At 49.5% G+C, this 25919-nt stretch overlaps 1 protein-coding gene across 3 annotated transcripts in view; it reads left to right on the top strand.

Annotated features, from left to right (window-relative positions):
- Positions 1-10250, top strand: part of PRMT8 (protein arginine methyltransferase 8) — a 97257-nt gene extending 87007 nt beyond the window's left edge. For all 3 annotated transcript variants that reach the window (XM_017862829.1, XM_017862847.1, XM_017862837.1), the window contains 2 exons: positions 8490-8611; positions 9377-10250. In XM_017862829.1, coding sequence (XP_017718318.1) covers positions 8490-8611; positions 9377-9460 — 206 coding nt within the window. In that variant the 3' untranslated portion in view covers positions 9461-10250. The remainder of the gene's footprint in view (positions 1-8489; positions 8612-9376) is intronic.
- Positions 10251-25919: the final 15669 nt, after the last annotated feature.

The raw sequence follows: 25919 nt of genomic DNA, 5'->3' as shown, positions 1-25919 counted from the left end.
GTCCATCCAGGTGTGTTCAGGAGGTGGGAGGGGCCTTTGTCAGAGGCTCTCATCATCCCCTCTTCTCCTGTGTCAGTCTCTGAGGGCAGCCATAACAAATTACCCAGGTTTGGGGGCTTAACCACACATGCATTTCTGAAGGCTGGAAGTCCAAGGGCAAGGTGTCAGCAGGGTGGATTTCTGGTGAGGGATCTCCTCTTGCCTTGTAGTTGGCCACCTTCTCGCTGTGTCCTCACGTAGTCTTTCCTCTGTGCTCATGAGCCCTTGGTGGCTCCATGTGTGTCCCAATTGCCTCTTCTAAGGACACCAGTCAGACTGGATGAAAGTAGTCACCTCTTTTAAAGCCCTTTTTCCAAATACAGTCACATTCTCAGGTACTGGGGATTAGGACTTCAACATGAATTTGGAAGGGGGTTACAATTCAGGTGGTAACACCACCCCTGCCCCATCTCTTCACCTGGTTTCCTGTCTCAGCTCAGGGGTTACCTGATCCCCACTTCCCTTTGGGTCAAGGTTCGACGTCTTCAGGGCTCCCTGACATCCTGTGCATGTGCCTGTCATGGTGACGTTTCAAGTGAGACACATGCACAACAGCAAGAAGAAATCAGGACAAAAGGGCAGAAAAAGTCAAAGAAAACATTCTCACTCCCAACGCATCCCACTCCCACTCTTCAGAGGCAAATATTGTTATTAATGATTTCTTTTGTAACATTCCACCAGATTTCAGTGGGTGCACAAGCACATGCATATCCATAGACGCCTCTTTTTTTGGCTTTTTATTTTGAAATAATTATAGATTCACAGGAAGTTGTAAAAATAGTACACAGAGTTGTGTGAACCCTTTGCCCAGCTGCCCCATTGATGGTGTCTTATGTAAGCATAGGACAGTATCAAAACTACACCATTTTTTAAAATTTAGATTGGATCCTACCCTCCGCACCGCCCTCAGCTACCTTTTCTTTATTTAACAATGTTATCTTGGTGATACTCTCATAGCCTCATAGAGATACCTAGCTTCTTTTTTTAAACAACTACACAGGATTCCAACACAGGGCCTATGCCATTGTTTATTCAGCATTTTCACTCTTTCTTGCAACCGTCAGTCTCCTGCATGAGTAGGGATCAGATCTCAGTGATCTCTGCATTCTGGGCTTCTAAAGCACAGTTCTTAACAAATTGCTCTAAGATGTGTATGATGATACGAACCCTGCCCTTGAGAATGTGTTCCTACTGAGTCTTCCTGGGAATTGGGAGCATGTCATCGGGGGTGAGGAGGTGAGTAATTGCATGTCTAGTAGCGGGAGTGGGGAGGTGAGTTCTACCAGAAATCAAGGACATGATTCTTCCAGAAGCCATGATGACAATGATGCTTTTTTTCTTTTTTTTCTCAGAGACAAGGTTCACTCTGTCTCCCAGGCTGGAGTGCAGTGGCGCAATCATAGCTCACTGCAACCTTCACCTCCTGGGCTCAAGTGATCCTCCTGCCTTAGCCACCCAAGTAGCTGGGACTACAGGCACATGTCACCATGCCTGGATAATTTTTAATTTTTTTTTTTTTGTAGAGATGGGGTCTTGCCTCATTGCCCAGGCTGGTCTCAATGATTCCCTTTTACCTATGGAAAGAGAGGCAAGAGACAGATTAATCTCTTCACAGAAAGGCTTTTCCCAGAACCAATGCCTCTTGACTACTGAGGGTTTTCTGGTCTCCGTCAGCCAGGCAGTGCTGGTGCTTTCCTGCTCTGATCTGGGTCATCTGCTGCTGCCCTCCTCACAGGGGCAGTACATGTCTTTCCAGTGGGCAGGAGCAGCGGGTTTCACTTTGATCTTGAAGGATTGGGAAGACTGTGCCTAGCAATGGTGAGAGTGGGGGTAGTGAGGGAGCTGGGCAGGAGCTTTCTTGGGGACAGTGGCTGTGATTGGAAGCTAGGGATGAAGTCACAGGAGCTGGCTCTGCCTATTCAATCACCAGGATGATGTCTAACCCAGGACCTGACCTGCTGTAGGTGATGAGAAAGTCGGTGGGCAAGGATACTCTGGAAAAAGTTCTAAGTTTCCAAAGCCCAGGCTCCATCCCTGCAACTCTCAGCCAGAGTTTTATTTTCCTTGAGATGATCTATTAATATTTCTAGTCCCCAAAGTCAAGCAAACAGCTGCTGGACACTGTCTAGAGATGGCTCCCTGGCTCTGTAGTGTCAGGGATGACATTCTTCACGGTCCCATGTGGAGGAGCCTGGATTAAGCTCACATCCAGAATCAAGACATCAGCTCTGGGCTGCCTGAAAGATGGTGAGGATTTGCCCTGAGTGCTGAAGGCTCTAACTCAGTGGCTTTCCTTCCTAGTCTTTGGTCACACTCCCACCACAGTCCCACGTGGCTCAAAGACCACGGATCTAAACCCAGCTGTGAGCATGTTCCTCTGTCTTTCTGCAGTTATGGTGTTATACCTCCTCCCTTTTGCACAGAATTCCACATGCTTAGGTTCTGAAAGACATGTGGAGGTCCTCCAGTCTCCAGTTTGTCATGCCTTAGGGAAGTGGTTTTCAAAGTGTGGTCGCTGGACAGGTAACATCATCAGCATCACCTGGGAAATTGTTAGGGTTGCAGATTCTCAAGCCTCACCCTGGACCTCCTGAATCAGAAACTCTGGGGGTAGGGGCCAGCAGTCTGTGTCTTAACAAGACCTCCAGGTGATGGCAATGCATGTTCCAGCTTGAGGACCATTGCCTCTGTGCAAGACTGCCCTGAACCAGAGGGCTGAGAATTTGACCAATGTTGACTTTCTTCCAGAAAGGCTATTCCAGCTCCTCACTCAGGTATACCCTCAGGCCTCACCAAGACTCTTTGCTTTCTGGCTGACGTAGATCCCTCTTCTTGGCACATGCCTATATGGGTAGCAATGGGGGTGGGAGAATAATGTGTTGAGTTGCTTTCTCAGCCACCTTCATATGTCAGCATGGGGGTTCTGTTTCTAGCAGATAGCCAACTTCTTTCCCAGTTAATGTGGGTTAACAGCGGGGTATACTCAGACCATCTAGACTCTGACAACTGACTGAGTAACACTTTCTGTTTTTGTGGATCTCGGATGCACAGACTTAATCTAATTCTTGGCTCATGCCATATGTCATTATTGGACCATTCATGGTTCACTTTTTGCTAATTTATATATTAGTGCAATGAATATCCATGAATTCACCATGTAACTCAGCAACCAGATTATAAATTAATTACTATTAACTAGAACATAAAATAGTACCTAGAATAAATTAATAAATACTAACAAAATAGATTAATAAAAACTAATAAATAAAATAAATGTATTAGTATTACTGTTAGAAGGTAAATACGTCAGTTAATATTAAAATAAATAGTTTTCACTAAAATATAAATATTAACTAGAAAGACCATGGTAATAACTGTAATATGATTACAATGATAATTAAGTATAAATAAATTAATGCATATTCACATTAATTTGCTTACACTTATTAATTCAAGCCATGCCCTGACTCAATGGCTGAAATGCTACCACACCTCTGCATCTTCCTGGATGCCCCACCCCCTCCTACCTCCCGTATAGATGAACATTATCCTGAATTTTGTGTCCCTTATTCCCTTGCTATTTATGAAAAGTTTGATCACATGGATGTGTGTGCCTAACCAAGGTATTGTTTGGTCTCAGCCGTTTTTGAACTTGATGCAAAGTGTAGCCTGCTGTGTGTGGTCCCTCCACATCAACCCCCAACTGAGTTTTCTGTCTCAGCCCAGCGGTAGCACGCTCTGTGGGCCAGTTAGAAGCACATTCCATACCACACAACCTGAAAAACGATCCCTTCTAATGACTCTGATGTCTCTGCAGCTCCAGGCAGAATCTGTCACAAATAGGCACAGACACCCAGGGTTCCAGGCTGTGGCAGCCAGTGGGCACAGTGCCCCCCAATCACAACACATCCTCAGTGGGGTGGGAGTAGAAGTGGGAACTGGGGCCTCTGGGGCTGCTATGTAATCCAGGAAAGTCAGGTAGCCGGTGGAAGGGCAGGAGCCCCAGCAGAAGCAGGCCTGGGTGCAAGCCCTAGTTTTTTCAGGTATCAGCAAGGTAGGCAGATCAGACATTGGAGAGGACTTTGAGCAAGTTATTTTCTGGGCCTTGGGCTCAGGCAGCCCCTTTCTGCCACTGACATCCTGTGACATTGAGTCATTTTCCCACATTAAAGAAGCTTCTTGGTGCATAGTCCTCCATCCTACAAAAGGCCTGTGAATTCTCTGAGGAATATAATTCCAAACTCACAGCTAGAAAAATTATATCCCAGAAAGGATGACCAGCCACTTAGTCACTGATCAGTGAGATGGGAAGCAGGATCCCACTCCCTTCCCAAAAGCACCAGGAAAACTCTGGTGAGAGGCCAGGCCCTGTCATTTGCACCCTCAGCTCCCTGTGTTCCCAAGCCCCCTCCTTGGTCACAGCACCCACCCAACTTCTCACTATTTGCCTGAATGTCTTCTCACTGAGGCTGTATGATCGGGGGAGGAGGGCACAATGTGGTGTTCATCCCATTTGCTGTTCCCCAATTCTAGAGCCATACCTGGCCTGTGGCAGGCATCCTAAGTGGAAGTCTGTGGAATGGTGAATGGATGCACGGCACTGGGAATGCTGCAGGCGGTACTGGTCATGCTCACTTCAAAAATGTAGAAGAAAAGCAGCCTAAAGCCTAGAATCAGAGAGATTGTGATGGGGAAGGGACTTGTGGGAGGGAGAAAAGGGGTATGTGGGGCCGGAATGCTAAGAGCAGGGAGGCATCTTCAGAATAGGGTTGTACATCTTCAGAGCCGGTTGTACAATCTGGATGGTCATAGATGGAGGTGGGGCGGAGGAAGGGAAAGCCTTCCTCCTTGACAAGGAGAACTCTATGCCCACCCTTGTGCACGGTGACATTCTGGATCCTTTCCAGTACATTCTCCACCACTAGAGAGAGGCGGCATACCTTTGCAGGCCAGAGCCATAGTTGATGAACTAATAAAATCATATACCACTGTAATGACCAAAGACTTGCCTGATGCAATGGCTTGGTATGTCGCTAACATGGGCCTAATATGTTTTAGGTAGGGTGGCTGTGTAACTCATCTTTCCATTAAGGACACGTTTGCAGGTGAAGGGAAGAGCTATTAATCATTATGCCAGGAAAACAGATGCGAACTGGAACTGTCCTGGGCACAGCAGGAGGTTTGGTCATCCTTAGTCTATAATCCTTTCCCCTTCTCATCTCATCTCATCCTCACAATACCTCAGGAGATAAATATCATGACCCATATTCTGCAGATGCAGAAAAGGAGCCCCAGGTCACACAAGTCAGTGGCAAAGTGGAGACTGGACACTGGGCTATTGTCACCTAATTAAATGTCTTTCCCACTCTACCTTCCCAAAGGAGGTCAGGAGATGCACTGGGATTCAGCCATGGCTGTGTGTCTACATCAGCTGCCCCTCCACGCCCCCCAGAATTACTGACTTCAAATCTCTTGGAGTAGAATCAAAATACTGACTTTTACTAAGTTTCTCCTGGGCACTTTGATGGAGAACCAGGATCGGGAAAACTGGTTTAGACAATTAGTCCATGGCTAATGGACCCATCATGGAAATGAGATATTTATGGATGTTCTTTTTTTTTTTTTTTTTTTTGAGACGGAGTCTCGCTCTGTCGCCTGGGCTGGAGTGCAGTGGCCAGATCTCAGCTCACTGCAAGCTCCGCCTCCCGGGTTCACACCATTCTCCTGCCTCAGCTTCCGATAGCTGGGACTAGGCGGCCTGCCACGTCCCCGCTAGTTTTTTTTTTGTATTTTTTAGTAGAAGATGGGTTTTTCACGCCGTGTAGCCAGGATGGTCTCGATCTCCTGACGCTCATGATCCGCCCGTCTCGGGCCGTGCCCAAAGTGCTGGGATTCACAGGCTTGAGGCACTGCACCCGGGCCTGAGATGTTCTTAACCCCCCTTTGATGTTGATATCAAGGGAAATAATCATCTTCCTCCAGCTCAAAGCCGGCATGTTTTGGAGACTACCATCAGAGGCAGACCCAATGGCTGGCAAATCTGGGCCAGGAAGCCTCTGGCGGTCTCCTAAGGCATCGGATTAGGTGACAGAAGGAGGCTGCTTGAATTCCCTTGCCTGAAGGTCTTTAGGAACAGGAGAGAGACACCTGTCTGAGCTGGTGTAGGTGGAAGTGGGGGCGAGAGTGCTGTCAGTCATACACTGACAGTCTCCACACATAACTAGAAACTATCTTTTTTGACTATTTAGAGGTAGCTGGCAGAGAAGGTTGTTGGGAGCAGGGGGACTTTGTCTGCAGACAGCAGTATGCCTTGGAGGGCAGAAAGGCTGGATGTGTTCAGGAACCCAGGCAGGGTCTGAAAGGGACAGACTGCACCTTCATGATCCTCCTTCCCCTTCCAAATGTGCAGGCTGCACTTTCTCCCCGTGACCTTGAGTTTGCATTGATTTCCCAAATGCACACATGGAGGGCTGCTTGAGTCTCTCTCCAAACCACTGACATTTGATCAAGCCAGTTCATTGTGAAGGGCAGAGAAAGACAGACTCTTCAGTGCTGTTAAACTAGGCCTTGGGGTTTTGAAAGCTCTTAGAGGTCACCAGGTCTAAGTCAGTGCATGATAAAGCCCCAGTCGGTGCTGTGTGAACACCTGCCAGGTTGGACCTCAGGTGGCTCATACGATTGTGGGACAGCACTAATTCATCTTGGTAAATTAAAAATCTGCCTTCTAATGACTCCTAGTGACTAGCCTTTGCTCTGCCCCCAAAGCCATGATAAGGCCACATGTAAGTCTTTCCATGTGACAGTTTTTGAAGTATTTTGAAGACCCTTATCTTATCCCCAAGTCTTCTCATCTTTATCATTGGTCCTTAAAAAAAAAAAAAAAAAAAAGAGGAAATCCTGGTAGAGGAATGCAACAGCCCAAACCAAGAGGAACTTCCTGTAATAAGATGGGTTCCTCTACAGTCTAGATTCCAAAGGGCCCCAGTGTAACTGGACACGTACGAGTACATTGAAACACCACAGACACTTGCTCTTTGGGTTCTTGCCATCATTCATGTATTCAATACTCATAGATCTACCAAGCACAGAGTCAGGCACGAGGAAGCAAGGCTGGCCCAGTCCCTGCCCTCATGGAGCTTGCAGTCCATGGAGGATGCAGACAAATGGGGGTGGGGGAAAGACATTTATCTTGTGTGATACACACTGCAATAACAGAAGGTCAGGGTGCATTGGGAGCGCTCAATCCAGGTTTTGCGGGTCAGGCAAGGCTTCCCAGAGGAAGGATGAGGAAGTGAGAGGCTGGAAAGGAGGGAGAGGAAGAATTTCAGAGACAGCTGCTGGCGAGGATGATGGCCTGTGAGGCAGGATCCCTCACATTTAATGGGAGAATATGTCGTGTGCTGAGAGGGAAGGGAAGAGACTCAATGGCAGACGTGGGGGAGGTGCAAGTACCACTATGGCTTTGGGTCATGCAGGATGAATGAGCTGTGGGCCAGCATTAGGGCTGTGGGACAAGAACCATCGCTCATTTCTTTCTGATCCAGTTAGGAAGATACACTTGAAACCCTGGGCCAAGGTGCTAGGTTTAGTTCCTCATGCATAGAGAAGCAGGCAGGGAAAGCTTTTTTTTTTTTTTTTTTTTTGAGACAGGGTCTCACTCTGTCACCCAGGATAGAGTGGGGTGGTACAGTCATAACTCACTGCAACCTTGAACTCCCAGGCTCAATGGATCCTCCTGCCTCAGCCTCCTGAGTAGCTGGGACCACAGATGTGAGCTACCACGCTCGGCTAGTTTTCTCATTATGTTGCCCAGGCTGGTCTTAAACTCCCAGGCTCAACCAGTCCTCCTGCCTCAGCTTCCTGAGTAGCTGGAATTACAGCTATGAGCCACTATGTGTGCCCAGCAGGGAAAGCTATTTGTAAGATTGAGGACCAAGTACCTGCCATTATCAGTGGATCTGGGGAAACTGGTTTAGCTGTGGGGTTTGCATGAATGATGACATTTAAGGGGAGATAGGAGGTCCTATTCTACAAATCCCTTCCCCACGCTGTCTGAACATCTTCATTCTGTTGAACTAATTAAAAACAGCAGCATGTTCAGACACAGGTATGTCGATGCATTTAGTGGGTGACAAGGCATTCATCATCCATCCCTTGCTATGAACTTGTAGTATCAGGTTGTCTGTCTTCTGATCCCCAGCTAGGATCAGCACTGAGGGGATGGAGATGTGATGGGAGGTGAGGCCACTGGGGCTGAGTGGGAGTTCTCATGGGGCTTGGAGGCCGGCTGTAAGGACTATGCACCTGACCCAACAAGAGTGCTGGGGCGGCTGGTTTCAGTGAGTCCCGGGGGAAGCCCAGTAACTTCTATGCAGGGTCCCAGCCTCATCCCTTTGGAGACATCATCTTTGACGCTTTCTTCCCACCTCCCCTGTTCTTTTACCCCTCAGCCCCTGATGCTCCTTACACCCACTGGAAGCAGACTGTCTTCTACTTGGAAGATTACCTCACTGTCCGGAGGGGGGAGGAAATCTATGGGACCATATCCATGAAGCCAAATGCCAAAAATGTGGTAAGTGCCGAGGCCACCTGTGTCACAGAGCGGGGCCAGGGACATAGGGGAGAAGGTCCCCATGGAGCTGGCTCACTCAGGACTCACTTGCCCAGACTCTTAAGTGTCTCGGGAACAATCAGAAACTTACTGAGGGAGGCAGCTGGTAGCCACATGTGGACGTGACTGGACCTCATTGAGGGACTCAGGCTTGATCCCTCAAAACTCAGCAAATAGAGGTTTTCCCTGGGTCCAATTCTGGACTGTCTCGGCTTTGAAGACAGCTTCCAGCTCTTTCTGTGAGAGGCTTTCAAATAAATGGGTCCTACCTCATTTAGCATGAGCTGGGCCAGGAGATAAGCTCCTGGTGGCTGGAGGATGTTTGGTATCTCTTCAGCTGGCCTAGTGCGAGGGAGACCGGCTGGCGCTTTCTGGGCAGCCCCAGGTGTGGGCATGTGCGCTAAAAGTATCTGCAGAATGCTCGGAAGGTCACCTCATAGAACACTCAACCACCTCAACCAGTTTACTTCCAGGATGAACTCGGAACATTTTTTTTTTTATTAGAGCAGGAAGGATTTAGGGAGAAATGGAAGAACTTCCTGTGAAGACAAGGAGGGAGCAGAATAAATTCCTGTGGGCTGTTCAGGGGAACCCCTTAGATAGAAAGCTTTAAGACGCCGGTGCTACCCATCCCTGTGGTGCCGGGGGCAGGCGGTGCCAGAGAGTGGGGCTGTGGCCTCGTACCCAGACGGTTGCCTGACCCTTCGCTCTCTCTTTGCCTTACAGCGAGACCTCGATTTCACAGTAGACTTGGATTTTAAGGGACAGCTGTGTGAAACATCTGTATCTAATGACTACAAAATGCGTTAGCACACGTGGGAAGCTGCAGAGAGCAAGGAGAAAAGGAACTCTCGCCTCGATCTGCCGTGCCGTCCCAAAGAATACCGTTTGCAGGACTACACACCTGAAAACCAGAGTTTTCAACTCTGCCTTGAAGATTGGTGAACTCCCCAGGGCTCCCGCGGACTCCGCCACTGGACAGAAGGCCTCCAGCCCCTCCGCTCTGCCCTGGGAGTCCTTCACGAAGGCTTTGTGTTGCCAACAAAGAGCGACCTCGCGTGCTGTGGCTGGGCCCCGAGGGTGGAAACGTATTTGCGTCTCCCTGTCTCCTCCTTAACTGTGACTCTCCGGGTCTTCTGAGTTTTGCATGCTGCGGGTGTCTAGGACAGATTGCTTCCACTAGAACCTGGAGACATAGCATCTTTGATAGCATAAGCCAGATTATCTGTGTGCGGTGGTGTGTGTGTGCGTGCACGTGTGAATGTGAGCCACATAGTTGATATTTACCCACAGATACCTGTATATGCATGCATATACAACCAAGTGGGTAGACCTAGGTGTTCACTCAGAAGGGTGTGTGCGTGTGTGCGTGCGCGTGTGCCTAGAATATATATTACTCTCAGAGGAGATTCTGTTGCTTTTGAATAGGAATTTGTTTTGTGATTAGTTCGCCCCTTCCCCACCCCTTACCAGATGTTAAGCAGCTATGAAACATTCTCTGTACTAGCTCTGGTCTCCTTTTGACTGGACTGTGGCTCTGAACCCTGAGCATAGTACCACGGACTCCGTGGGCACTCAATAAACACACATGAGAACAAAACCGTGGGATGGCTGGTTCCTTGTGCTGTGAAGTGGGAGGGCTGGGGGAAAGCCAGAGGCCACCATGGAGTAGAGACTCAAGGGCAGCAGCACCTATGTGGGTTCACGTTTGCTCCTCAGCAGAGAGGTCAGGGCTGGCCTAAGAGCATCTCTCCCATGGTCTCTGAGGGGTCCTGCCTTAGAGGGTGAGAAGAAGGTCATGGAGCTGGGATTGGGGACAGGAGCTAACCAAGAGTGCACCAGAATGGGAGGCTATGCATAGCCTGGAGACCTGTTAGGAAAATGTCCAGCCTTGGTCCAGGCGAGGTAAGAGTGGAATCTATGAAGGATGGAAATACGATGTACTTTGCAGGGCGTGGTGGAGTGTTTTGATTTGGTCTGGTCTTGGGTTATGCTTTAGCTTCCAAGACCATGAGTCTTATCTACGTCTCCTCCCTGGAAAGAGACATTCCAGGTGGGGGAAGGAAGAGGGGCCATTTAGAGATGATGGGTGGAGTTGATGGGATCCAGGAATGGGGAAGGTGCAGGGGAGACCTCGGGCCTGGCTTTGCATGGGTGGGGAGTGCTGGTGATGGCAGAGCCCTGGATAATGATAACTGAACCCAATGGCAATAGCTTCTGCACTTCCATAACTTTCTGATGTCCATGGACTTTGTCAATTCCGTGAAGCCTTGGGAGTTACACACAGAGGCCTTACCCCAGCCATTTGGTAGCTGAGGTGAGCTGGGCCAAGGTCTCAAGTGCCAGTTAACGTGCCCTCCCCTGCCCTGCACTGATTCTTCCAAGCCTGGGGCCCAGAGGCTAAGACTGTCTTTTTTATACTTAGAGAAAAACACAGTGAAAATTATTTAATGCTTTTGTGTAGATGTATCGGGCAAGAAAAATAGAGAAACTTAACAGGGGACAGAAGCAACTGTGTTAGAGGAGAGAGGAGATTGAAGGAGGACATTGGAGTGGGGGCTCCCTCAGGGGGCGTTTGAGGAGAGTTCAGGGGTAGGTTTCCATTGTGGTGAGAGTTGGGGTCCCCTGGATTCTGCCTACTGACCTGGTCTAGCCTTGGACAGGAAGCCTATTCAGCCTGGTGTAGGATCCCATCCATGGTCAACCAGCAAAATCCCACATTGTCAGGAGCCCAGTGGAGAAGCCAGAATGATGGCCTTCTGGGTGCTCCAGGCATTTGGGGCCTGCAGGCATCCCTGACACCCCAGGACCTGGGGAGGCTGCTGGGGCAAGAGGCTTGGGGGAGGACCAGACTGAACAAAGGCCCAGCAATCTTTTGGGCCTCTCTGGCCATCAGAGAAGAGGGTCATCCCAGGGGCCGATGCTGCACCCACTCCCATCTTTAGCTTTCTGGAGCGGTGCAACCCCTGAGCTGCCGCACCGTCACCCCTCCCCGCCCCTGGGCTGCAGAAGAGAAGCCTGCAATGCATAAGGGATCAATTTCACAGCAGCCTCCTCCCTCCTGCTCAGGGGAATGCTCCAGTGGGAATTGTCATTTATTATCCCTCCGATTCAACGGGAAATAAGCAATCTCTGCTTCTAACAGCCTCTGAATGGAAGTCAGTGCTTCAGATGAGGTCTCGGACAACAACAGAGATGCCATGAAGATGACTTCACTGATGAAACCTGTTTTTTCCTTGACTCTTTGCCTCTTTTTCGTTTTTGAGATTGTACAAAACCCTGTAGAGACTTTCTCGCCTGTCACTCTTCTCCTGCTCCCGGGAACTTTGCCCTTGCACTCCCAACTCGCTTCTCCCAAAACGTGATCCTCTTTTGTGACTGCATCTGGGCTTGTCTGTACGGAGGCCACTCTGTGCTTGTTCTGAAGTCCACGGAGGCATAGTTTCTCTCCCTTCCTAAACCACAAGCTCCAAGGGCGGGGACCTGCCTGAAGAGAGCAGAGTAAGGGTGGCTGGTAAGAGAGTGGCAGCTGACCCAGCACTTGCTTGACTCCCATGGATATGTGCCCATGAGCCCCTGCCCCCCACCCAGGACCTGCAGGCTCCAGCCTCTTCTATCTGTGCTCCTTGGGAGATGCCAATATTTTTTTTACTTCATAAAAACCACCCCATGGAGGCCATCTGCCCTAGATAGACACAAGCCTCTGTAAACTCTATGGGCAGAAATGAGGTCTTAGCCAGGCCCTCCCTGAACCCATCTCTGAAGCCTCCCTCTCCCCTTGACGTCAAACCTGCAATCCCACCTACAGACTCCACCTCACTCCAGACCTCAGTAGTGGCATGAAATTAAGCCAGACATCTTGGCCCATCTCTGCATTGCGTTCACCTGGCCTGGAGTCTGTCCCCGGCCTAGTGGCAGTTCTGATCACCCAGCATGTGCCCTGCCTTGATCTCCTTGGTCTCACATAGTATGAGGACTCTGTCTTGTTCTTGCAAATCCCCCTCCCTACCACACCGAGGGCCCCAGCCCTGTTTTTGGAATCCTCTTCCTGAAGAAACATTTTTCAGGATCCCTGCTACCTGCCTGGGGTTCTGACTAGCATCTCTCTGGATACCTTGTTTCTGAGTACAGCCCTACCTAGGGGCATGTAGATTTCCTTAGAACCCTAGGCTGTGGCATATTATACCCAGACCCTTATTTTGTTGTCTGGTGACTTCCAACGTAAGTCTGACTTCCCGAGGACAGGTGATCTGTCTCCTCAGTACGTGTCTAACCACAGTGGATGTGCTGAGTTCCAGGTCTGGAGCCTCCAATGTCCCCGTCCCATTGGAAGCAATTAGTTCATATTCAGCAAAGGCTCAGACACAACATATTCCAGTCCTGGATACTTAAGAGGCTCCAGGCACTGACCTAGGAAGCAGCAATATAGCAGAGACAGCAGGCATAATGGAACTCGGTGATTGTTAGTGTCTAGCTAGGCTGGGTCTGCTCTTGCCCAAATCTCAAGAAAATAAGGTCCCTCTGCCATTGCCTACCAGCTCCAGCTCTACCCATCTCATCCCGAGGGCCAGCCACAGTTCTTAGCCCAGCTCTGCAACACAACCTCTGTGAGTAGGTGGTGAGCTATGTTGCTGGTTGGCTTATCTCAGTCACTAAGCCCTAGAAACAGAAAGAGAACATGCTTGAATTTCCTGCTTTCTGTGAATTCCATGGTGGGGTGGGGGGCAGCCTGTCATTTTCAGAGAATGACAGTGCTCTGGGAGGCCCAGGGCCCTTTTTAAAGCTGGCAGTAGGTCATTTCTCACAATAGAAGTGCCAAAGGGAGTGTGCCAACCATTAGCTGACACCTAAGGCTGGAGAGCAGCTGGAGCAAATGGGGCAGAGAAAGCCGTAGCATGCGGGTCACCAGACCCAGGCCCCTGCTGTCCCCATTTCCAAAGGCAGCCATCAGCCGCCGCACAACTCTGCCACATGACAGGAGTTTTGGAGCCAAGGAACCTAGTCACCTCTCAGCACTGCTGTTTACTAACAATGTGACCTTGGGCAAGTCACTATGAGCCTGAATAGCTTCTTCTGCTGAAAAGGAGACAACTCAGAATGAAATGAATATAAAATGTGTTTGAGAAATGCAAAGCACAATGAGATTGTAGTGATAACTGCTGCTTCAATAGCCATTCTGGATTGCAATTCTGCTCTTGAGAGGCACATTTAGATGACCGAGTGGAACCCCATGCGTCTGCAAAGGCCCTGAGGGCAGCAGGCACCACAGTCAGAGTCGAGGGCAGCAGCAGCCCAGGGTTTGGGGCAGCACTTCAGGTGAGAGGCTTGCAGAGCTTTCCAAAAGCCCTGGGCGGAAGTGGCCTGCTTCAGGGCTCCGGTTCACTGGCTCTTTAAGTGCTTCAGAAGTGGCCTGTGGAGATCTTAAAACCCATCTCCTAGCCCTCTGGTACGCTGTGACTAACTGGCACCCATGTATGTCCTTCCCTGGCACCAATAGGTGTATGTCTTTCCATTAGAATGAAAAGATCCTCAGTTGTAGAGAGGCCATAGACCCACCTGGGGCACTTGGGCAGGGCCTCACCTTCTGGCTGCCTCCGCATCTGTTTCTAATCACGAGAACTTGCTGGTGACCTTGAGACCGCGCCTAGCGTACTAAGCCCAGTGCCTGCTTTGCATACCAGGGAGAAGAGCAGAAGATAATCCAAAGTGTTATTTTACTTTGGAATTCAACACATGCTGCTTTTCCTGGGAGAATTATTCCTTTAGTCATATTTAGTTTCGGTTAATAATATATTGAATGTGTATCCTTGGAGTACCTATTCTCTTTGATGGCCGGAGTTAGTGGTTTGGAAGCACATTCTGGGGACCGGCAAGGGGAACGGGGTGGGGACTAGGCTGACAGGCTAATCTTGATGGCAGTAACAGCCACATCAATGCTTAAGACTTGTTTGGCTACACTTATCAGGAAATTACCAACCAACTCCCCACTGTCAGAAATTGCCATTAATATGTCAGAGGCACACTCCACTATGGCGTTATGAGTCAGAAGGCAACAGAAGAACAGAACTGTAGGGGTCCTTCTCTGTGCTCAGGGAAGGACTGGGCCTCCCGAGAAAACATCTGTGCAGGAACAGGCAGCAAAACCTAGAGACGTGGAAATGGTATGTCGCACACACAGCTCTGTGGTCTGGGAATATGGTGTCACCACGAAACATGGAGGATCTGTTAGGAGGCAGGAAGGAGGTACACTCACTCAGCACCTGTTACCTGCATGCTGGGCACGGCGTGCAGATGAAACTTGGGATGCTACACTTTTTCGGCACGAGGCCCCGGTTCTGCACCCAGTTGGAACTAGGAGCACTACATGAGTGGTCTCTCCTGAATTCCTCCACTCCATACATATTTCTTGGGTGCCTCCTGTGTAGCAGACTTCTTGCTAGGTGCTGGGAATACAGCACTGAACAAAAGAGATGCCAGCCTGCTATCTTGGAATTTACTGGCTGCTGGAGAAGCAGACACTAAACAAGAGGGATAAATATTATGAAAAGGAAGCAGAGGCTGAGGGAGTTAAGAGACTGTTATTTAGAGCCTGAGAACAAGAGAGCTTCCCTGAAGATAGGACTTTAAACAGAGCCTTGAAAAACTGGGAGAGGAGGGGAGAGGAGGGGGAGATGGAGGAAGGATCCAGCAAAAATAGCCAGTGCCGGGGCCCAGCCCAAAGGAGTCCAGAGAGCTTGGCACAACTGAAAAAGAGGAGCCCGCAGAGGACCAGGGGAGAACCCAGAGAAGGGAGCCCTGAGACACGGTCTGGGCTCCGTGGTCAAGGGCCTTGCAAACCATGTCAAGGACACATTTTCCTTAGGCAATGAGAAAACACTGAAGGCTTTTTAGTCCTGAAAGTGACAGGACCAGATTTGCATGCCACACATGCTCACCATCTAATGAGCTCAATTTGGCAATTGTTTCCCTGGAAAAATGGTAATACGCTTAACCCATTGCCTACTTCAGAAAATCAACTGCAGAACAGGTCATCTGTAGCACCGGCAGAACCTCTAGGAACCACGAGTGAAGGGTGGGGACTGAGGCTTCTTTTGGTTGCTGTTGTTGGCAGTGGCTTGAATACAGATCGCTTCGTTTTAGGATTGCCTTGTTCACCCGGAGGGAATCTGCAACCGGCCAATTTGTGCAACTCTGAGATCATTTGCATCGTCCTGTCTGGTGTCATGTCGTACTGTTCTTCCCAGGAGGACAGCCTCCCCCTGGCTCAGAGTATGTCATCATCTGGGAGGGTGAAGGCAGTTGGAAGGGTCGGTGCAAGGCTGGATCTGCGTTTGGGTATTGCTGCTGTTGCTTCAAGCCCTGGGCAGCTGTTTCCAGGGGAGCAGAATGCTTGGCATCACTTTCAACTCACAGCACACATTCTTGAAGCATCTTTCAGAGGCTCCGTGGGTTGTAATGGGTTTCTGATATCATGACAACTGCTTTTTGGCCATGGCTGGTTAGCTCCGTTAGATAGAGCATCGAACTTCAAGCCAAAGGCACAGGCTTCATAGACACGCAGCTCTGTTGCATGGGCATGGGTGATGCCTTCACCTCCAGCCAGCCATGGAGATGAACAGGCCTGGGGTTGAGCCTGGCTCCCCCAGTGAGTAGCTGAGACTGGCAGCGAGTTACTGGAATTGTCTGCTTCTATGTGAATTCTTTCCCTGTTCGATGGGGGAGGATAATAACACCTTTCTCCCAGGGTTGCTGCCAGTGTCAAATGACACTGAAGGATTTAAATGAGATCATGTGAGATCACATGGTAATGCACCCCGGGGCACAGGCAGCTGCTTATAAACGGCAGCTCTTTCTCTTCTTGGAGCTGAGGACTCCAGACAAGAACATGCAGATGACTCCGGGCTCTCCCGAAGGAAAAACAAGTCCAAGTAGAGTCTCTCTCTACAGTGGGTCGGAGTGCTGGCTTCACGTGGCCAAAGAAAGAAGGGATAGGATCCCATGTTGCTTGCCAATGATTCCAAAGGTGGCTTTGGAGATACTTAGATTAGAAATGCCAGGGGAAGGCCGGGCGCGGTGGCTCATGCCTGTAATCCCAGCACTTTGGGAGGCCGAGGCGGGTGGATCACGAGGTCAGGAGATCGAGACCATCCTGGCTAACACAGTGAAACCCCGTCTCTACTAAAAATACAAAAAATTAGCCGGGCGTGGTGGTGGGCACCTATAGTCCCAGCTACTTGGGAGGCTGAGGCGGGAGAATGGCGGGAACCCGGGAGGCGGAGCTTGCAGTGAGCTGAGATCGCATCATTGCACTCCAGCCTGGGTGACTGAGTGAGACTCCGTCTCTAAAAAAAAAAAAGAAAAGAAAAGAAAAAAAAGAAATGCCAGGGGAATTCAGAGCAGGGCCAGGACTTCCAGGAATCTGAGGTCATTAAACGTGACTCGGGGCCTGAGGCTGCCTATTGCCGAGTGTGGAACGGGCCAGTCGGCAGGAGGTTTCCCATAGTGTCCTAGACTGAGGACCCAGAATGACCTGAGATAAGAAAAAGCACAGGGCAGTGATTAGGAGTGTGGACCCTGGAGCCGGAGGAGCCTATTCAAACCCTGATTCTCCCACTTCTGGCTGTGTAACCTTGAGCAAGTCATTCAGCCTCTCTCTGCCTCAGTTTCCTACAAATGGTGGTAATCCTATTATCTACCCTGTGGCACTGGGTAAGAGTTAAATGAGAAGCAAGCCAGGTATGAGATGAGCAATACATAGACTAGGTGCTCCTCCTGGGCGTTCTGCCAGGCTTTGCACACCTCCAGGACTCAGGCACATTGGCCGTTCTGAGCCCCACAGCCTGGCTCCTGTGCTCTCTGGAGGTGTGCGAAGCCCACCATCTGTGCCCCACACTCGCCAGGCTGCATTTTCAGTGTCTGTCTCCCCAGGAGACTGTGATCTCCTTGAGAGCAGGCTCTGCATCCCACTTGTGCTGACTGTCAGTGGCAAGTACAAGTCCCTAACCCATCATAGGTGCTTAATCCATCTTTCCAAATGAGTGAATGCTGACTTGATGCCATGGTGCCCACGGCAGTCTCCAACCTGCCTACTGCTCCTAATCTCCGAACCTACTCTCTCACCTGGGGCTATTCACTCCCCTGCCCTGGGCCTCGGTATTCTCATTTATGGGAGGAAGGTATTTGCCTAGAATGATCATGAGGTCCCCACTCAGCTGAAAGAAACGGTGATTTTTGTGATTCGACAGTTCTTATTTTGCGACCCTGGGCTCAGAGCTTTCTAAGAAGATCCCGCCCCCAACTGTGTAGTGGAGGAGAGTAGAATGGCTTATTTTTGGTGGAAGTTGGGGGTAGGAGTGAGAAGTAAACACTCGAGGAAGAAAAGAAGTTCCTGCCTGGGCTGCAGAAAGACACCGTGGAGGCTTTGCCAGGGAGTCGCCGGAGGAATGGAGGGCTGAACCGCCAAGACGTGAGGCTTCTCAGGCGCTTGACTGCCGTTCATCAGTGTGCGACTCTACAGAGATGACCCATTTCTTGGAAAACCGTTTTAATAACTGAGAGCAAACGGGATTAAGGATGCTGGCTGGTGTCTGGCCAGGACCGCTTGGCTCTCATCCACACGGGGAGTTACTTTGTCTTTTCTGACGTTGCCTATTGATTATCTCTGATAAGATTTTCTTTCAGGTGTTTCTCTGCAAAGTGTTTCTATTGAGTGGGCCTCTGGAAATGTGGTTTCTGGGGGCTCTGTGAGGGAAGAGGAGTAGGGAGCAGAGCTGGGTGGTGTCTAGAATCAAGGGAGGCCTGGGGAGCAACGGCCAATCGAGAAGGCAAACCTCATTCCACGTCTGCACAAAGTGAATCCAGGGGTCCTGGGGCCAGTTAAGCCCTGGCCCTGCCACCCCCAACCTTGCCCTGGTCGTCAGTCTCCCTGGGTCTGTTTCCACAGGGCATGCTGCAGAAGCGACCTGTGAACTCTACACGGCTGTACACACATAGGTTTTTGTGTTATTCCCTCCCAGTCCACAAGCCACAGTTGGCTTTGAATATTCACGTTCGTGGAGAAAACTATGGCCTGGAGAATTTCAAGTAATGAATGATCTAAAAATTTAATTTGACTTGAAGCTTGTAGTGTGCAATCCCCATGCCCTCAGCTCATTCTGAGAAATCCCATTTTCAGAAATCTGAGGCTGTCTGGATTTCAGTTTTAAACACTCAGTGTTTGAGATTTAATGACTTGAAGTCTGGGATGGGGGAAGTACAGTTGGAAGTCCTGGAAGCATGCTGGACTGTGGGAAGACTGAGATTGAAGATGTGGCCTGGCTGGCAGAACAAACGCTTAACGTGTTAGAGCTGAGGTTGTTGCTTATGCAGTTTCTTGCTTTACCTCCATCCTCACACACCCTGGCCGCACCCACTACTCTGTGCTGGCCTGAGGGTGATGCTCAAAGGGCCTCCGGCCTTCCATCCCACCCCATCCTTCCACTCCTCTTTCTTCAGGCACAACTGCAAATCTGCTCATGTCGCTCTCCTGTTTAAACCCTACCCCCTCACCCCCACCACCACCACGACTGACCGGTGGCTCCTTGTGATCTACAGGCTGATACTGAAACTCCTGCTCTCCTGGGGTAGGCTGTCTGGCTCTGGTCTCCCATGTCCCATTCACTGTCAAAGTCCCAGCTGTGTCCCCCACTCCCGGAGTCCTCATCCTATGCACTGCCCTGGCCTTACAAGCCGTGTGTCCTGCACGCCTGGACCCCGTCAGCTTTCACTCTCCTGCTTCCCTGATTTCCTTCTGTTATTTACCCCACCAATCATGAACCTCTTCGTTAGAACTAGGAGTCCCCCCACCCCGTGCCCCCACCCAGAGTCCCACTCAATTCTCAATGTCCATAGCACAGGGTGAATATTCCTGATCTAAAATGCTCGCGACCAGAAGCATTTTAGGTTTCGGATGTTTTTGGATTTGGGATTTTTTTTGAATTTTGGAATATTTGCATACACATAATGAGATATGTTGGGGATGGGACCCAAGTCTAAAGACGAAATTTATTTGTGTTTCCTATACACCTTACACACATAGCCTGAAGGTGATTTTATATCGTTTGATAATTTTGTGAATGAAACAAAGTTTTGGCTGCGTTTTGACTGTGACTCATCGCATGAGGTCAGGCGTGGAATTTCCACCTGTGGCATCATGCCAATGCTTAAAACGTTTCAGACTTTGGAGGATTGTGGATTTTCCAGCTAGGGATACTCATCCTGTATTCTGCATCATCCCTCTCTCATTGTTTTCTACTTGCTTGCTGATATAGATCCTTCACCAACTTGGAGCTCCTTAATTCTTGATTTCTTTATTTTCATGTTCTAAGAGCACAGGGTATGGCATGGCACCTCAGCACATATTGAAACTTGGGTGGAAAGTATTTCAGGCCTTTAACAGTAGGACTAAAGAGGAGAGTCGGGGATGAAATCAGAATGGGTAGTGTGCGTGGTTTCATCAGTGTGTGTGTGTATGTGTGTGTTGTACACCCACAGACACAGGATGAGTCACTGTAGCCCCTGAGCGCACCTCCCTCCTGGGTGTAGACAATCAGCACTGACCGCTGGCTGGGCCACTGAGAGGGTCTGGCAGTACTGGGGAGGCCTCAGCACCCTATTGGGATCTCTGCTTTACTAATAACCTGCTGTGTGGACCTAAGCAAGTCACCAACATTCTCTTAAAGAATCCAGAGAGTGCAGGCTGTGTGGTCAAAGAGGAAGAGGCATCAAAGAGCAGATCTAAGGTCAAGAAAATGCTTGCAAGCTTGTGAGATTTTTTGCTATTATTCCATTCCATTACTGTTGGTACTAATAATAGTAATGTTAAACAATTGAAAAATAAAGGTCTTCCAGCTTCTAATTAAATCACAATTTCCAGCAGCAGTTGGGGAGCGGGGGCAAGCGTTGATATTATTATTTTTAGGGACAGGATCTCATTCTGTCACCCAGGCTGGAGTGCAATGGTGCAATCATAGCTTACTGCAGCCTTGAACTCCTGGCCTCAAGTGATCCTCCCATCTGGGCCAGGAATTACAAGTGTGAGCCACTGCACCTGACCTGCTTTTAAAAAATAAAATAAAAGTAAAATAAACTGCCAAAAATAAAGAAAAGACCCGCACGTGATTTGAACCTGCATCCACGGTTGAGAACCTGAGGTAGCCCCTCACCAGGGCTCATGCGGGCTGGGACACAGTGCAGTTGGGCCAGGGCAGTACTGCCGTGTCTGGGGAGCTGCTCCTAGACATGATTCCAGTGACTGCCATGCTGGCCAGGCAGCCGGCCACCTGCCAGGAGATGGGGCATATGAGAGGCCATTTAGCAAATCTCAAAGGGATGATACTCAGGGATTAGAGGGGATGTGGCTTAATTTACAGCAGGAGAAGACTGGGTTAGATCAAAGCCCAGAAGGGTTCCCAGTGAATATCCGTCCTTTGTGATGTGGGGACAGACTAGGAACCCTGCTGCCATGGAAGCTGTGAAACGCTCACAGATGCATTACTGGAGTTGTAGGGTTCTGGGTGCAGTGAACCCCCTTCCCAGCACTGAGTGGGAAGACGTTGCAAGGCTTGTGTGGAGCCAGCTGTGGACAGCAAGGGCAATGGGCCAGGGACCAGCTTGGCTGCTCACTGACCACAAACCCTGGGCGCGTCCCTCCTCCTGCCTGGGCCACAGTCTCCTTCCTGTCTGTGATTTGAGAAGGGAGCGTAGTGAGTGTAGTGAGCCAGTTTGCAGCCAGTCTGGCGCTTGTTTGTACACACTAGTCAATGCAGAAGACCCTGCTGGCCAGGGGTGGGTGGGGGTGAGGGGAGGACTGGCTAGAGGGAGGGCGCCCAGGACTCACCCTCTCAGCAGAGGTTAGGGGTACTTACTGGTCTCTGGCAGAGTTGAGGGAACCCAGACCCCTGTGCTTCCAGCCACTCCTCAGACTAAAGGCTTCCTGTGCCACTGAGTGGGCTGGAGGGAAGGGGAGAGCAGGGGAGATGGGCCTTATGAATGAAAGCTGCTTTGGGAGGGGCAAGGAGAGAAGGGGAAAGAAGGGGAGAGGGAGCGGGGAGGGCACAGAGGAAGGAAAAATGCAGCTTCATCTGCTTGTTTGTGTTTCTTGTATTTAAGATGCCGACTCCTAGCATATTTTTAAATCCATCAGACATGAAAGGCTGATTTAAATAGACCCGCAGTGTGAAGCTGATGATTTCACTTGCCACAATAGGGAAGCTGGCAGGGCTCTGGCCAGGATCCAGCACCTCCCTCCTCGCCAGGGAAGCTGCCGAGCAAATCGCTCTGGGCTAGATAGACTTCCAAGCCAGGTGCTTTCCCCTCCCTGATGGGGACGCAGAGAGAGGAGGAGGGGTGGTGGGGAAGCGGGGGAAGAAGTAGGGCAGGGAGGAAAGTGAAGCGTCGCGTTAAAGGAGGGAAACTGAACTTGAGAAATGAATTAGCCCCCTGTCCTCCTGGGCCTGGAAAGCTTCCTAGCTCAGGCCATCCTGACTCCCTGTACTGCCGGTGCTATATCCTCTCACTTCGCCCTCAGGTCCAGGGCTGTGGGGTGTAGACGGGGGCCTTTTAATCCTTTGTACCTAATTTCCCACCTGCATTTCTAAGAGCAGAGCTTCAGAAAGTTCATCCTGTGAGGCAGCCTGTTTCCTTGCTGGACAGCACTATTGGAGATAAACTCCTCCATTGGGATACATTGAAATTCTTTCGCTCTGCCACCCCGAGTTCTAATCCGGCCCTCTTAAGTCCCTCAGAATAAGCTTAAAGCCGAAGTCAGCCCTTCATCCTTGAACTGCCTATTCAGGTTCCCTCTTCAGTGCCAATCCTTCTATGCTGATTTCTAGTCTTTACCGTCAATTATCACAATGCAAACCTCTGCAAAACCAACACATTTCTGGGTGTTAATTAATGTATTTCCTGCTATAGTCAATGCCACAAAATTCCAGGAACCCAAAAGATTTTTGTCACTTGTTTTGTTGTTGTCATTCAACACCCTGGCGATCTACTTGGGCGAGGCGAGGGGCTCCTGTCGGCATACAGGATGCGAGGGTCTGTCAACCAGAAGCTTGTCTACAAGCGGTGGGGTCACACAGAGAGGTGTGTTCATGGGCAGGGGTAGAAGGCCCAGGAGCACAGAGCACCCTCCCGCTGCGGAGCTGAGAGTCGGGTGAGGTGGGGTGAGGCCCTCAGGGGAAGACAGGCAGGAGTTATGGCAGAGGCATTTGTACGGCATGTTAATTTATGCTTGTGCATTTCTAGCTGTTTCCTCCCCTCAAGCACAGTGAAGCACCAAAGGCTGTACTTGAGCTTGTCTTCCTTTCTAGCTCTCTCATCTCTTAATATAACCTGAGACAAACACTGAGTGTCTTACAGCTTCAGTTGCTGGAGATCAAAGAGAATTGAATCCTTCCTTCATTCATGGAACGTAAATGTTTGTGACAGCGTTTCTTCTTAAATTTTTTTATTGTGGTAAAATATACATAATGTAAAATTTACAATTTTAACCATTTAAAAATGTACAATTCAATGTCATTAAATAGATTCCCAATAGTGTGTGCAACCATCACCACCATCCATCTCCAGAACTCTGTCATCATCCCAGTGTGAAAGTGTTTTAGAAACCACATAGGTAAAGGCAGGTCAATTAGGAATGTGCTATCTGAAGTCTTGACTGGACAGCAAATTCATCCATCCACCTGCCTACTGTGTTTATGTACCAGGCTTGATAAATACAGAAATGAATGAGACCAGAACTACAAGATAAGAACCCTGTAGTCTGTAATGCTGGGTCCCCTGTTCAAAGTAGAGTGGGAAGAGAGAAACTCTTCTTAGATGACTCTCTAATTGAAGGGATTCAAGTTTTACTTATTCTCCTTTCCCAGGGAAATGGGAGGTGCTCTCACCCACGGCCTCAGCTCTTCCTGTTACCAAGAAATGTGGAATTTTCTCTCCCTTTTGTATATTGTTTTGTTTTGGTCTCTTGCATGGGGAGACAGAGGACGATGCAATAACTATCATTTATTTAGAGCCTCTCAGCTGACTAAGCTCTTGCCCAGGAGTTCTCTTTGGACCTTCACACTAGCCTGTGAGGGAGTAAGGCAGAGAGCATTATTTTGCAGATTTGAAAGCAGGCTCAGAACATCAAGCAGTTCCAGGTTTTGCCCAGGGCCACACAACTTGTGTGCAGGTCCTTATTCTGAGTGGGCCTTTGGGGCTAGAGGAAGCGGCTGAGAGAGCCACAGCTGGGTAAGTGCGAGGAAGGCTGCTTTCACAACAGGAAGGAGGAGAACAGGGCAGGGAAGCATCTTTTGTGTGGAGGCGTGGAGCCCAAGGCAAATTGAGTTGCTGAGCTGCCTGCGGGTAATGGACTGCTACTAGTGGCAGCTGGGGAGGCCGCGGGGTGTTGAGACGGATGCTTTGTCGGGCACCACACTGTCTGAAAGGCAACTGCATCGCAGCAGCTGGAACATGCCAACACTTTGTTTCAAAAGCAAGAAGCAGCAACTCATTTGCACCAGTGAGGCAAATCCTAAGGTCTACCTAGGTCACAGGTTAGGGACCTGGGACTCCAGTGGAGCGGCTGACCAGGGGGTGGGCCTTGTTCTTGAGAAAGGATGCTCTGCTCTCAACTGTTCCTACAAGGGAAATGTGATTTGTCAGACACTGTACCGAACATATGGCTACAGAGATGAACGCTCCTGCCCTCAGCTCAGTCCTGTGCATCTAAATCATTAGAGCCCCGTGGGCAGTGTGTATGAATAAGCACCACACCGAATGGTGCAACTTGCTTCAGCCCAGAGTGGCCTGGAGAGCCCATGCACCTGATGTTGGGCTACACCCGAAGACTCCGCCCTTGACCTCGTGCGACACGTGCTCAACGAATCCCAGTTCCAATGATGTTTCCCAAATTCATGCTGAGCTTCACATGTTTTGATTTCCGTTTTTAATTTTTTAAAAAAGAAATCCCATTCTCTCTGTCTATGTTCTTCAGGCCTTTTTGCTTAGCATTGCAGTGTTGTTTAGGGATGGTATTTATTTTTATAGGTCAGACGGATCCACTTATAATTCATTATGATAGCACAGGCCTCACTGGTCCTAGGAGTCTTTATCTGCCGGGAGAGGGGTCTCCTGGTGCTACCACAAGAGCCTGCAAGTACCACATTCAAACCAGAGCCAAAGCCTTGATGAAGTCCCAGCTCTGAGAGGGGGTCAGTTCTTGGACCTGACTCAGCCCTGGCCCCAGAATGATAAATGGTGACACACTTTGCCCAAGCTCCTCAGTGTCTACATTGATTTCGGGTCCTCTGCCAAGCACCATATGGTTTCCCAATCCCTGTCATTTCCAGCAATGTTCTCCCTAAGTAGGGCACTTTGATTAAATTGGTTCCACTGAATTGTGTAAAAGGTGGAGTTATGACGTTCTTCGTCACTGCTATTGTTAGTAATTAATATGTCTATTAATAGAGACATCAACAGAGTTAGGAAGTGGGGGAGGAGGTTTAGAAGGTGGTTGTATCCTGTTAACCCTCTCCCTTGCCAGATAAGAAGGGAGAGAATAAGCAATCAAGTAAAATCCTATGGCTTTTGACTAAACTTGGTTGGAAGGTGTGCAGCCTCTTTCTGCTCCCCAGAGGAAGGGAGGAGAGGTGGCAGTGCTCCTAGGGCCAGCTCAGAAACCAAGCTCGGGCTTTGATCACAACCAGCAGCAACAGGCTACTAAAGTCTTGGGTTTGGTATGCATGTGTCGCATAATTTCATTATTTTGAAGTAATTAAATTGGCTTTTTTAAAGAAAAGCTTCAGATTTGTCCTGATTTGCAGTCTTCCCTCGCAATCCCTTTTGAGTAAAGCTTTGCAGGATGACTGAATTCTCAGAAGGACAGGGAAGATTGTCTGAGCATGTCTGGCCTCTCTTTAGTTCCCCTGAGAGACTACATAACTCCTTGGGCAGCTCACCTCCTCCAGAAAGGCAATGGAAGCTCAGGAAGACGGGAGGCTTTCTCAGCCCTGAAGGGCCTCCTCCTTCTTAGAAGCCAGAAGAAAGGAGAGACCTTAGAGAGGAGGGTAGAGGTCAAGTTAAAGAAAAAGGCCAGAGTCCTAGCTGGGTTGTGTGAAGGGTTAGAAAGAAAGCAGAGATTGGCAAGCAGAATTTGGTTTGTGCACAGGGCAGGTGGCTACCAATGTATGCTCTTTGAGACTTGAAGCTATTTTAAATATGTTTAAAGACTTAAAGTAAATCA

Source organism: Rhinopithecus bieti, unplaced genomic scaffold (genome assembly GCF_001698545.2).
Source record: "Rhinopithecus bieti isolate Rb0 unplaced genomic scaffold, ASM169854v2 scaffold_2654, whole genome shotgun sequence".
Classification (NCBI taxonomy): Eukaryota; Metazoa; Chordata; class Mammalia; order Primates; family Cercopithecidae; genus Rhinopithecus; species Rhinopithecus bieti.
This window is presented reverse-complemented; position numbering and strand designations above follow the sequence as displayed.